This window comes from Psammomys obesus, unplaced genomic scaffold, assembly GCF_907164565.1.
Source record: "Psammomys obesus unplaced genomic scaffold, mPsaObe1.curated_primary_1811, whole genome shotgun sequence".
Lineage (NCBI taxonomy): Eukaryota > Metazoa > Chordata > Mammalia > Rodentia > Muridae > Psammomys > Psammomys obesus.
The window spans coordinates 15,445,449-15,460,244 of record NW_026596125.1 but is presented as its reverse complement, the minus strand read 5'-3'; the positions used below and the strand labels follow the sequence as shown (position 1 = coordinate 15,460,244).

The window sequence follows — 14,796 nt, the reverse complement described above, 5'->3', positions numbered from 1 at the left end:
CACACACACACACACACACACACACACACACACACACACACACACACGGAAGAGAAAGGATGGGCTATCAGCCCCCGGGATGGGCTGAGAGAAAGAAACAGAGAGAAAGAGAAGAATCAAGAATGAACCATGTTCGGGCCATGAGCTATTGATAATGACTTCTAGCTGGATTCTGGACATGCTAATTTTCATGTTTCTACAACATGCAAAGGGAATTGTTAGTCATTTTTGCCTGGAGATTCCCAGGCAACTCTTCCAACTTAAGGGACTCTTCCACCCGGTGCACAACATGGTTGTGGACGCACTCCCTCAGACAGGAGCCCATCATCCCTTATTCCTTAGCTCTCAGTGTCATCCAATTCCAGAATCCCATGTGTTCTCTTTCCACATTAATGTACAGAGAGAGATGAAGGGGCTGGGAGATCACTCAGACAAAAGCCAGTTGCTGCATAAGTGTGAGGACCTGAGTTCAAATCCCCCAACACCCATGTAAAAAGCTGGGTGTGGTGTGGCCACATGTGCACCTATAGCTCCATTGGTGAAAAGTAGAGACATGAGGATGTCTGGAGCTGGCTGGCTTCCAGCTCGGCTCCAGACATGGCCTGCAAGCCACTAACAAGTCAAACACAAAATAACCCTGTAAGCTGTTCCTATAACTTGAGCAAAATACGAATATTTCCCATCAACTACCAAGCCCTGGATTTCCCATTTGAGCACCCCTTTCCCAAGTTTAGAGGTCTCTACCCCAGAAGTCTTACTAGAAGGAGACAGAAGCCCCACACCCTGGCTTTCTGGTGCCTTTGTGTAATCATGCTCTGTGGAAGCGTGGCCACAGCAATTAGACATGCTCCACTGTGAGCTAGAGTGTGTAAGGATAGATTATTGCATTACTGGCAAGCCCTGCCCCATAGCATAACCCCAAATTATGTTTCTCCAAAAACATGCTACCACATCAGGTAGAGAGAGAAAGAGAGCAGACACAAGCTCACGCTATATGCTGAGACTGAATACTCTGGGCATGATGAAGTCACACTGGTTCCAAACCAAATTAGCACCAGTTCTTCACCAGAAACAGGTTTTCTGCTTAATTAACTGAGCACCGCAGTGGGAGGGGAGAAAGCCGCATGCAGAGCAATGAACCACAGGGCTCCTTGGCTTCAAGAAACTTACAGTCTGGTTGGAGATATAAGCAGGCCCCAAACACAGAGATAATCAGCAAGACAAGAAATGACAAGCAGGATGTAACCGGTGCCAGAAGAACTCTTTTGTTTTATTTACTGGAAAGATAAACATAGCCCAAGCCATGAGCTGAGCTCTGAGACCCATGCTAATTTAAAACAGGCTCCTGAATTCAGTAAATAGAGCAGGTGCTGAAACAAAATCAGCTTCACGAGAACGGTTCCCATCTTGTCCCTTTGTCCTAAGTAGACCTCAGCAGAGAGGCAAGCCCTCCTCTAGAAGGGGTCTGAAGCACTCTGCAGAGCCAAGACCCAGGGAGAGACTTACTCCCCTCCAGAACCCAGAGCTTACTAAACCTATTTTAAGAGACAATCTTTTTTTTTTCCAGTAACCTTATTAAACTATGTAAAACAAATGTCAGGAAACACTAGCTAGCCGGGATCTGCCAGAGACTTTTCCCCAAAGCACACCAGGACCCAGCTCTGAGAGATGGCAGAGAGCCAAGTGAGGCTGCCAGAACCTCCCCCATTTACTGCGGGCACGTTTTTCACACAAGAGCCAATGGCCTCTCTGAAAAGTGGGTGTGTCTGCCCAACAACCTAATCTGGTGATCACATGACTGACCAAACTCACACAGGACATCAAATAAACAGCCTTTGCCCACTAAGAAGACTCTAAAAGAAATACTGTAACTAATGTGGTTTATCGAAAGACACACCTGTAATCCTAGCTCTCTAGAGGTGGAGGCAGGAGGATTGAGAATTTGAGGCCTGCCTGGGTCTCAAAAAGAAAAAAAAAAAGATAAAAGAAATAATTACATCAGAGACTGTGATTAACAGAGATTATGAGTACATCCAAGGCCTCTGAGACAGCCCTGGAAGAACTGAGTATGCTGGTGGGGGTGAGCAAAAGCAGATGTGTGAGGATTATCAAAACGACCATCTGAGCCAGTGAAACAGCAGCACGGTAACTGACCAGGAAGACCTTAAAGGTGAAGCCTCGGGAAGGTCAACCCTGTCTGCTGAGATCTGGAGCAAGAAGAGTTAAGGACTCTGCTTTTGAGGGAAACTTAAACCTTTCCTTCTGCTAAGTTCCCCCAGAGAATTAAAACCACGCTGACAGTGGAAATCTGAAACTAATGTCTCTGATGCTTAGGTGACACTCGAAGAATTGAGGCTTCAGAAAGACAATTCATGGAGATGTAAACAAGCTATTTTTAAAACTATTCCTTATCTAAATTCTTCTTCCATATTCATCCCAAAAGAAAAGGGCCAAGGGAGGACACAGCTCTATGAAGGATCAGCAACATAGCATTGATCCTACAAATCAGGGAAAAATCTCATTAGGGACTCATATGAGTCATTAAAAGCCTTAAGAATTGTAATGATGTGGATAAGAACTTACTGACTTTAGTAATTTTTGTTTTAAATAAATACAAAAACAGAGCCACTGAACACAGCTAGGAGCTCCAGAATGTAGAAAGAAAGAAAGAAAAGAAAGAAAAGAAAGAAAGAAAGAAAGAAAGAAAGAAAGAAAGAAAGAAAGAAAGATTGATTGCTATAGTCAGAAGAAACCACCTGAAAGGAAATAAATATCTCTGGGGTGAGAATATAGGTGGTTTTCAAACTGTCTACAATAGATACCAAGTTTATGAATGGAGAATACTACATTCACTTAAAAATGTTATCAAGGGAGCAATGGCTCAACAGTTAAGAGTACTGGCTACTCTTCCAGAGGACCTGGGTTCAATTCCCAGCACCCACATAGCAGCTCACAACTGTCTGTAACTCCAACTCTGAGGGATCCCACTACCTCACACAGACATACATTCAGGCAAAACACCAATGCACATGAAATAAAAATAAATGACTTCAGTTCCTTTAGAGGCAGAAAGATTCAATATGAGCAATTCTCATTCTTAAATAGTCTAGTATTTATTTGCCAGTCACTGACTATATAGTGGAGGATAGAAAATTCTAAAGAGCTGGTGTTAGGGTCAGAATAACAACATCTTCAACTTGCAGAAGCAGAATTGAGCGTGGAAAAGATACAGGAGACAGGGCTTCCAAGAGACAGACTTCAGTGCACAGTGAGGATGAAACTCTCTAAAGGGTCCATGAAGTGCCCCCTCCCCAAACAAATAAAATAAAATAAAATAAAATAAAATTAAAATTAAAATTAAAAATGTTCCAGCAGGGTGCTTCCTTCCCAAGCTGGAAGTCTCCAGGGCAAGAGTCGGCTACTAAACATCAATGAAGCTACAACAGAGGGAGCAATGAGATCCCAAGACCCTTACACAGCAGTTCTACTCTGAAGGAAGGGAACACAACGGCGGTTGCACCATCCTTTGCGGCACCGGATTTCTATCACTATGGCAGGCAGCTACTACACCAGAATCCAAACTTCAACAATATCAGAGATTCTTTAGAGACCGAAGGATGATTTGTCTGTTTGACCTTGAACTCCACCATGGCTCTGGCCCCGCACGCACTTTAGGTACTTCACCAACACGCTTTCTTAAGAGCACTGTGATTCCATCCATGGCGTCTCTTCTGTCCAAAAGAAAGCCTGCGAGTCTAGTTCTTGTGCTAACTCCCCACATAAAAATAACAAGCCTGTAGCCTGTGTGTGCAGTGTTGACAGGCTTGCTTTATAGACAAAACAAACACGCTCAGCGCGATCTTGTCTGTGAAATGGGAAGGCTCTGACTCAGCTGTTACCAGGAAACACAGGCCCAGTGTTCTAGAAAGCCAGGCTGAGTCATGGCTAAGTGGATTAAGTAAATAAATAAATAGCAAGATATATATATATATATATATATATATATATATATATATATATATATATATATATATATACTTTGCAAAGGGAACAAAGACAGTCCACAGGAAGAGGAAAGGGACTCTTCAGAAAACCAGATTAGGTTCTCACTCATCACCTAAAACTCCCCCGAAATAAATACACATAAAGCAAGTGTATTCTTGCAAGTGCTAAGGAGTCCTTTATAATAGCAACAATATCCACAAGCAGAAGCCACGTCTCACACACTCTGGCAGGGTTCCGAGAGCTGCACGTCCATATGGGGAGGGAGTTCCCCGGCATGCTCACTGACAGTGTGGGGAATGCCATGTCTGCGATGTTCCTAGAACAGACCTGCTCATCTGTTTTCCAGCCATCCATTCCGTGGTTAAGAAGATGAGGGTGCTGGGGCCCACTACTGGTGATGCACAGGTCCTTCTCTGAAGAATGATGGAACATCTAAAGCGGACTCAGCAAAACCCAGCACAGTCCTCCGTTCCACTGTGGGATTATTTGGTACTGGGGTCACCTTTTTGTCAGTGTCTAGAAGGCTTTTTTCCACATAGTAAACAATCTCAACATATTTGCAATATCTGTGAATGAATCCACCACTGAATCAATAGAAGCATGATCTCCCCCCCCAAAACCCGCCTCTTCCAGCAAGTGGCATTCCCAAGCCCCACTGTCTTCTCATGGTTTCCACTCTAGTGCCAACCAAATCTGTCTGTGGTTCCACCATGCCCCGGGCTTGCAGAGTGACACACCACCAAGCCCGAATGAGTACCGTTACAGAGCAATGTCACAGTGCCAGGATGTCTACCCAGCCAGGGTCTCTGCTCAACACCAGTTCTTTCCTTTAGGGCCTACACACGTACTTCCTTCTGTCTTGCATGACAGTCTACTCTCACCTCTTCTCCATAGCTTCATATGCCATCTTCCATCAACCTTCCAGATTCCAGTTTTAATACTTTAAGTTTTTGTGGACTCCTAACAAATGTACAAATGTACGGCCAATGGCGGCATGATCCACACATGGACACGGACAGGCTTAGTTAGAGTACCTTGAGAACTCTTCCTCTCACTCGTCATTCTTTAACACCCACACAGAGAAGAGCATTTAGAAACTTCTAGGCTAGCTATTTTGAAATACCCAATTAAACGCTGTCAATCATCATTAGTCTACCATGCCACAGAACATGAGAGGCCACTGTCCTATTTAACTGCGCCCTTCACCCACCCTCGCTTAAAAGTCCGGGCACATGATCCCACCAACCTCCCAGGCACAGCCAGGTCTCCCTGGTCACACCCTCAGGGGACCTGTAATCTTTCCAGGCACAGGTAAAGACACCACAATTTTTGGCCAGCCTTGCAGCCTTGACATCTGTCTATCCTAGCATTTAGTAGACCCCAGTAAACATAGGAAAATTTTTAAAAACAAACAAACAAAAAAAAAAACTTAGAAATTTTCAACATGCATTTAACCATTTAACCGTAGAGAATGCTCTTGGGGCCGTTTTTAAATTAAATTAACGATAAGTAGGTCCTCCTACACTCCGTAGAAACAAAAGCTCGGGTTCCTTGGGCCCTATGTCCCCTGAAAACGCTTAGCACAGAGGGTAGACACCCTGTGTGAACTCCCGCTGGCCACACTAGAGCTTGTAACATTTCCCACTTACCATCAGCATTTAAGCAATTTGGGGGGAAAAAAAAGAAGAAGAAAGAAAGAAAGAAAAGTGTGCCACCTCCTGTCTGGCAGGCTTTCTTCGTTGGGATTCAGTCTGCTTTCTCATCCCACTCTTCGATGCTCATTACACAACAAAACACCCAAGACAGAGAAACAGGAGAAATCCACCCCAAGGTAAAACTCCACACTGACTTCAAAAGGAAACCCCCGAGATAAAATCGTAAAAACTTTTGAAGCCTTTTTGCTGGGTTGTAAAGCACATGCTATTCCAAAATACCACCATTTTGGGTCTAGAATCTTTTGTACAAAGGAAGTTAAATGAAGGCCTTTGTAAGGCAAAGGCACCAGGGGTGGTACCCAGGGAGCAAGCCCTAACCCCACAGCTTACCAGGAGCTGGAGGCAGTCTGCCAAGCCTTGCATGAGCCACCACCACCCAGCAAAGCCCTGCAGCCCTCCCTCGAGTTGTGAGAGGAAAAAGAAGAATTAGAATATAAATTTCAGAAATGCCAGAAGTAAAGTAGAACAAATTAGGAAACGGAACCTGAGAGACAGTCCTAGAATTGGTTCCTTGGCATTCTGAGGCTTTACGAAGTCAGTGGGTTAAGTAGTGGTACAGAGAAGGGCACAGCCTGATTCTTTATAGGAAGGATCAGTAGCCAGCCAATCAAGGCATCCCTAGGGAATGATTTCTTCTCTCCTCAGAACACTGACTGGGAATCACCTGGTTATAACAAACAAGGTGCTGTATATTGGTTAAAGGAATTAAAATGTATGGGGTATGTTGTGGGAGTGGGTTAACTTAAATAACATTGGATAGGGCTAGGTTGGGGCTCAGTAGTAGAATGTTTGCTTAGCCTGAGCAAAGCTCCAGGTTCTAACCCTGCCACTAGGGGATGGATGGATGGATGGATGGATGGATGGATGGATGGATGGATGGACGGACGGACACACACTGTAGGTAAATTGAATCCTTGTTAACATTTATTCCACAGTAAACTCCTTAAAGTTATTATTATTATTTGTCTCTGTGCGTGTAAGCAATGTGCGTGCAGGTGCCCACTGAGATCAGAAGTGGTATCAGACCTCTTGGAGCTAGAGTTATTAGCGGCCGTGAGCTACCCAAGGTGGGTGCTGGCAATGCCAGCTGTGGTCCTCTGACAGATCAGTAAATGGACGCTTTTAACTATTGATTCATTTCTCCACTCCCACACACATCAACTTCATATGGCAGAGAAACCTCCTGACACATGGAAACAAACAAACAAACAAAAAAAAAAAAAAAACCTCAGATTAACATATTAAAAAAAAATTACTTAAATTCCCAAGAGATTTTCTTCCAAGGGGAGGTCCTAGAGAAAGCTGCTTTTCTTAGCAATCTGTGAGTGTCATAACTTCAAGCAACTGACAACAGACCCCAAACACTTCTCTATTTTTACAGTGAGAAATCAGAGATAATTTAGAAACAGCTCAGCCCACAAGTAACAATTATCCAAATTTCAGAGAAATTAGGAAACAATCCGTAGAAGACTATTTTGAAATAAGTCTGGTGATGTGCTGTGATATGACAACATTTTCTTTTAACAGAGTGAACAAGTGTGAGGAAGAGCCCTACTATCTGGAGAAAAGCCGTTCATGGCCAAATGTGAACCAGCCCCCTCCAGCCACTGCACAACTGTTCAGAGACCCAAATGAGGCATGACCCACACTTCAGAAAGCTTCGTGGGCCACCTCAGACACTGTACCCACTGTGGTATCTGTGGTTTAGGTTGACACATAGCCCCATGTCCAGTGAGGAAATAATTAAGCATTTTCAAAATGTGGTCTCCATTTGTCCAAAGTTAGAGCTTTTCCCTTCTCAGCTCCCAGGGCCTACCTTCCTCCACAAACCCTTTACCTCTACCCGATGGCTAGCCCAGGTCCCAAAGGGCACAGCAGCTGACAAACAAGATTGTGTGACCACTGCCAATCATGGCTTCTGTGGACAGAAGAGCCCACCTCAAAGGTGACGTGAGTACTCCGAGTGGTTGCTGTGGTACATGAGCCTTCTAGAAGACAGTAGGGGGAAGAGCCTCATTCTCCTCTCTGAGCCCCTCGCCAAGATCCATCCTGGTTCTGTAAAGACTGTTTTTCCACTCTCTACAGACTGTTAGTTTCTACACAAGAACAGAAGACTCTGATGACCCCAGTCATGGCAACTGTTCTCAAGGGACAGTTGTGACAACGCACACTTGTGCGAGGGTCCTGCTTAGCACTGCAATGGCCCTTGATTTTACACCTCCACAGTTTGCAGAGATAACACCCTTTCCCTAGGCAAAATGGGGGCACTTCCGGGGAGAGCTTCCTAGGAAGATGAATAAATTTCGAAGCCTGGGCAAATGTTGGGAAGGCGGCTGGCACAGGAAGAGTGAACCTTGCATCACACTCTAGGACCCTGTAACCACTTGGGTTAAGGTTTTTTCAATGTGACATTCGGTTTCCCAGAAGAACCTGAGCGCCCTCAGGCAGCAACTTGTTCACACCTCACTCTGTCACTGTCCCTCACGGTGAGCCAGCTTACAGTGAACAAAACAGCCATGAGCATGACTCTCACCTCTCACAGGAGAGAATGTACCAGAAAGCCCTTGGAAGGGAGCAAAAGGCTGGATCCGGCCTTTGCTCGAGCTGCTCCCTCGGTGTGTGACATTGGGCAACGCACCTAAGGCATCTCTGGGCCTTACTCCATCTCCTTTTCTGAAATCAGTTTGGGCCTAAAATGGTCCAAGCTATAACACCCAGCCCTAGAACCCTGATACCCCAGTAACATACGTAACTACATGCACCCATTTGGGGGTTGGAAGACATCAGGTGTCAGCCTTTTTCCTGCACGCCTGATTTAGGCCAGGAGAAGTTAAGACGTTTCCACCAATCAAACTTCCAAATGTGGTTTTACAGAAATAAATTATGTTCTGATATACACACATACAACTGAGGCCTAGCTCACTAAATAATATATAGTCAATTACACCAAGCTACCAAATCAGGAGGCGGCCTGAAATTTGACAAAATGCATCTTAAGATTTCCTACTTTAAATTATTTTGCAATTTTTAGAGATTCTGAGTAATGTAGAGGCCAAACACACTAATGGGTAACATTTTGTGATAACGTAAATAAAAAATGTATGAATTATCTCCTGCTTTGCATAATTCTACCTGTCATGAATTCATTATAAAAATATGTCTTTCATTAATTATTTCAAAAGTCTGAAGTCCAGCTCATGATATAAATATATAGAAGGAAATAGATATTCTAATAAGGCTGAGCTACCTTCTCAGGAGGCTAATTTATAAACTTTCAGAGCCTACGATGTGCTAGGGAAGCACATTAAATATATATATCGCCACACACTTGATGCCGTATCTCTCAGTAAAAACAAATGCTTTCTGTGTGGAGCCCACATGCCTTCAAAGCTGTGGGTACACGGATTAAGCTTAATTTGGACTTTCTACATTTACTTCTACTCTAGGTTTGCAGCAGCCAGCTCAGCCTGAGCTGGCCACTCCTCTGGTAAGCACTGCTTTCTAGTGCAGATCGAGATGAATGGGTGGGTGGACAGCTTCAGGCCAAGGGCTCCCTTTCTCTCACCCTCCTCTCCTCCTCACTTCCCCTAAAATGCATTCTTTTCTGAACAACTGCTTCAATACCATGTTTAGTTTCCTCTGAAACCAGGAAGGATGTATCCTATTAACGGACGCCCAAGTCTAGCTTCTAACCCAGAACATGGAGGAAAGTGGGGGAAGGAAGACTCAGAAAATTTCCTCGTGACAATTGCTGTGGTACAGTCACAGAGAAGGAACAGCTTGTCATACAGACCATATCCAAAGCTAGTCTCCAGAAAACATTCTTAAAGAGCTGACAAATACAAGTTTTTATCATCAAAAGAGAGGGGAAAAAAAGGCAGCTTATTCTTTGCCCCCAACGAAGGGGTGACTGTCACTGAGGGTTACTTACGACAATGTGTGCTGGCGATGGCGAGCGGGCGTCCTTGAGGGCTTGTCTGCTCTGCAGGCTTCCTGCTTGGACATCAAGCAGTGGCCATTTCATCTGAAGATACTGGGGGAAAAACAATTAAGTCAGGGAAGGAAGAGATACAAGCTAGCTTACCTAACAATTAAGCATTGTGCATTCCTTACATCAGAAAGTTTTCTTTTTAAATGTTTCTTTTTAAACATGCAACAAAGAAAAAGGTATAAGTTTTCCTTAGAGCCAAAAGGTGAAATACACAAAAGTAAGTTACTAACACGTGCCATTTTGTCTCTGCAGTTTAAGCTAGACGTGGCTCCAGGCAAAGGGGGTTCAGTGGCACTATCTTGTTCAGAGGAAAGTCATGGAAGGCTGAGGGGAGTGATGGGGGCATCAGGGGAGCAATGGCGAGAAGAGGGGTGCAGGGAAGAAAAGAGGGGGAGAAAGGCAGAAAGCAAGCACAGAACCTCAGCCAGAGAGGTCCTAGAAGACCATCTAGATCAAATCTGCTCTTTCGGTGGCCTTTGTCTTTAAAACACCATCATCTTTCACTTCCTTCACACAACAGACAGTGCTCAGGCATGAAGAGGCCCAGAACTACTCTACCAACCCCACACTTGGAAAACGAAAACATTTCACGGTAGCAGATAACCACCCGGGGCACAGTGCAACTTATGCAGTCATTTCAAACAAGGCAATTCTCAAATGCGGGCCTGAGAGAGATAAAGCAACAAGCCAAGGCATCCCTCCTGCTTTTCTCTGGAGCAGGATACAAACACAAAGCTAGCTACTTCTGCTAAAATCGACACAGCAAGCTGTCAGACAGCAGTGAGATATCAATTGACCTAATTCCTCCTTTAGTTTTACAGACAGGGAAACTGAGGTAAAGCAGCTGGCTCAGTCCAGAGAAGCTCAGAGTACCCTAAGGACGTGTGACTTCCCTGGATAACCAGTTTCTCCATGGAAACTGGACAGGATACTTGTAAGGATGTCAGTAACAGCCTTTCCATTTCCAAATGTCACGTGACTAAGCATCAGTAAGTAATGCTCAGAGGGCATCTGTAGAACAATTGTCATCATCCCAGAGACTTGAAGCAAAACGACTAGTCTTAATATTCATAATAGAAACAGATGAACTTGGGAGGGGTTGATGTCATGGGTCACACGTGGAGATGAGAGGACAACTTGCAGGGTTCTCCTTCCACCTCAAGAACGCTAGGGAGTAAACACACCCTCAGGCCCGGTGGCAAGTACCTTTCCCTACCGAGGCCCCTGTGGAAGCTTGCTTTGTGTCTGGCCTTCCTCCTAAGAATAAGGAGGCATACAAGATGTCTGCCCTTGGGAAGCTCATCCTTGTGAGGCAACTGGCACACACTCAGCCAGATCAAAGCAGAATGTGGGCAGCAATGCTCAGGTAACACCAAGAAAGATGGCGGACTTTCTGAGAAAACACTGCACAAGATAAATGTACGTGAGTCTGAAAGATTTCTATAGAAAGAAAGGCAGCAAAGGACAGTCCAGAGAGGCTTTGCACAAACTCCATGTGCGAACAGAGAAGTCAGGGGCAAGTGTAAACAAGCGCATGGTTCTGCAAAGACATTCCTATTTGAGAAATTAAAACCAAATGTGGCCATTCCTCACCAGCTACCTGCAGAAGTACTGTCTGTTCTTTCTGACCAGATCCACACAAGGCGGGTTCATCTCCTATGGCTTGAGACTTTTACCAAGGAGCCCCGTGGTAAAGGTTTAGCTTGCGGACATCCTGACAAGATCTTTAACTGTCATTTGTTAAAGGGGTTGCCATATCTTTGGTGGGGAAGTAGTCCTGCCCAAATATTGAAGGACATTAGGATTTCAGTCACTGAATCCTAGTAAGACCCTCCCATCCACCCCTTATAATCAAAGACCTTCCAACCTGGAGTTAGGACAATCCTAAATTTAAAACCATTGAAAATAGAGTTTCCAGGGCACCCTCAAGCCTAGTCTTCAGGCCAGAAGGCTCTGGGAATCTATTTTGCCCTGTCTTACCCTGACTTCTTCCCAGTCACACTTGCCACATAACTATAGGGGCTGCATGGGTCAAAACCACTCAATAGAGTCATTTCCTTGAGGCCAACCAAAAGCGAGCACCGGCCAGCACTGCCTCTCCATCTCACAAGAAACCACAGCCAAACAGACACACCCACGCCTCCTGCCATGTTGCAATGGGAGGGTTTGATGAGGGGGCAAGATTTCGTCCTTGACTATCAAATAGTAAAGGAGATCTATCTGATCAGCCCTACTGAATTTGAATATTTAGGCTTGGTTTAAGGTGCCAGATTTGCCCCGAGGAACCCACCGGAGAGCTGTCACTCTCAGAATGCAATATGGGTGCAGAGACTTGTAATTCTTAGTGAACATAAAAGCTTCATTGTGTTCCCTGTCCGATCACCGTAGGCTACCTGCACCACATAGTTTTATGAGCCTACATTTCAGCGCTTGGAGCCTACAATACACATAATTTTCAATTATGTCAGGGCAGCCCAGGACCACTGCCTGTATAACATTACTGGCTGGAGGAAATGAGACTCACCCCTGCTGCCCAGAGGGAGCTAACCAAATCCAGATGGTGGAGGACAGCCCCTGGCCCTGACGCCTGCCAGCGACTCCTCAATGACAGCCTCAAATGCTCTTTTTGGGTACAATGTGACACCGCTGAACAGCTAGGCACCCGCATATCCATGCTCACTCCTAGACTTTTAACCAGAGTGTGGGATGACAGGGTTCCTTTTCGGAAAGCAAGGACTGTGTTGCGATTTCTATTTTAAAAGACGTTATTAACTTCTTCCAAAAGCAATGGCCCCCCATTTCCTCCATCTTCCACTCTTGGTCCTGGTTAACATGGAAGATAAATAAATAAAGGGAAGACGGAAATTAGGTGCAATTTCAGCCTAAAGGAAAGTCCTTCCTTCCTGGAGACGTCAGGCATGAGAAATTCTCTTATGTTGAATCCTAAAGAAAGATGGTCAGTGGTGTCTCAGACTCAGAGAAAAGTTGAACACTGTCTCATTTGCCCAGCAACTAACTCCACTGCGGCTTTATTTTTATTTATTTATTTATTTATTTATTTATTTATTTATTTATTTATTTTGAGGGGAAAAAAATATCTCCACCATGCTATAAGAAAAACAGCACCAGGCTCCCACTCGCTTCCTCTCAGGCCGTTCTACATAAAAATTATGAATTGCCTACAAAAACATCAAACTTTTCAACGAACGGCAATCAAATGCAGCTGAACTGTTGAAATGGGGTCTACTCAGCTTTCAGTTAGCCAAAAAATAATAATAATTCTAATAAGGCCATCTTGGCTTAAGCATTTCATCTTTTGTTTAGTAATAATGTCCTGATCATGGCCCATTACGTCCTCCTCCAAATTGTATTTTATGATATGTCTCTAGGAACTGAGGTTAAGCTTGGACTTGCGGGCAAAGTCCCAGGGTATACCTACAACGCCAAGGGCCTGAACGGGGTCAGAACAGCTCAAAAGGAAGAGCCAGGAGATGGCTCAGGCAGTTCGTGCCTGCCACGCAAGCATGAAGAGCCAAGTTTCAGTCCCCAAAACTTAAGCAGGTGTAAAATGATGCTCGGAGAGAGTGACAGAGGGTCCCTGGGTCTAACAGAATCCTGGAACTCTAAGTTTGCTCTGAGATCCTGTCTCAAATAACAACAACAACAACAATGTGGAGAATGATTGCGGCAGACACTGAAAGTCGGTCTCTAATCTCCACAGGTACAACGCTCATGCACCCAGACAAATACACAGGTATACACATGCACCTGCACTCCATACAGACACGCCACATGCACACACATGCACATACCGCATGCACACATACGCTCACACACTCCATACAAATACACACACGAAAATGTGCGCACACAAGAAAAAAATTTAAGCATCTCTAACTTCCTTCCTTCTACTTTCCCCCAATAAAAGGCAAAATGTAAAACCAGATGGGGAAGAGCTTCAAAACAGAAAGTTTGCAGGAGTAGCTTTCAGAGCTGCTCCCACAAATCCCCACAATCCTCCAGGACCCCACCCTACCGTCGGAACCTGCTACTTCATACCTACGAGCTGGGCGCACATTCCTAGACAAACAGGAGGACACAAGGCACAATCACAGTGATGACAAAGTTGCCGGGAAAATTCACATCCTTAATCAAACAGCAGCCAGGCTTCCCGGTACCTCCTTTCATTTTCCAGTCCCACAGATGGACAGGAGAACAGCGTGTCCCCACCCCTCTATTTGTTCAGGGCAGGCCTTGGACACGTCCTCTGCAAACTACCAGATAGGAAATATCTAAGGCTCTGTGGTCCATGACTATGCCTGCCATTGGAACATGAAAGCAGCCCCAGGCAAAGCATGGATATGTTATGTTATGGCTGCAAGGACACTGATATCTGAATTTTCTGTGTTGAGGATACTGTTCTTCTATATGTCTGTGTGTGAGTCTGTGGGGATATGTGCAGGCATGAAGGTCAGAGGGCCACCTCAGATCCCCTGGAATCTGAGCCAACCGGCAGGGTGCCAGCTCTCTAGAAGGCTTCTCTTGATTTCTTGAACCATTTAAAAATAATCCAACTCAAAAATAAGAAATTAATACATTAAGTAAAACAGTGTTATTCTTCACTTTCAAGCTGTTGTGAGCTCCAGGCACAGAGCCAATCATCTCTGGCTTAGACAGGAAGTAGAAAGACCACCTAAGTCAACTCTGAGTAGATACCACCCCTGTATCAGTCTTTGGTCTGGACAGTCAAAGACAATCATACAAGAAAGTGTGTTCATGGCTCAAAGGCAACACTTGAGACTGAACAGGCAATGGCAGGGTCAAGTTTTGAGGCCTATAAGAATAATCTGAGCTGGATGTGGTGGCTCACACCTTTCATCCAGGTGGATCTCTGAAGTTCGAAGCCAGCCTGGTCTACATAGAAAGTTCTAGGATAGCGAAAGATACATAGTGAGACCCTGCATCCGAAGAAGGAGGAGGAGGAGGAAGGGGAAGAGGAGGAAGAAGAAGAAGAAGGAAAGAAAGGAAGGAAGGAAGGAGGAAGGAAGGAAGGAAGGAAGGAAGGAAGGAAGGAAGGAAGGAAGG

At 44.8% G+C, this 14,796-nt stretch overlaps 1 protein-coding gene across 42 annotated transcripts in view; it reads right to left on the bottom strand.

Moving 5' to 3' along the window:
- Nucleotides 1-14,796, bottom strand: part of Tcf7l2 (transcription factor 7 like 2) — a 188,251-nt gene that overhangs the window by 104,618 nt on the left and 68,837 nt on the right. For all 42 annotated transcript variants that reach the window (XM_055630045.1, XM_055630050.1, XM_055630049.1 and 39 more), the window contains one exon: nt 9,652-9,753. In XM_055630045.1, the coding sequence (XP_055486020.1) occupies nt 9,652-9,753 (102 nt within the window). The remainder of the gene's footprint in view (nt 1-9,651; nt 9,754-14,796) is intronic.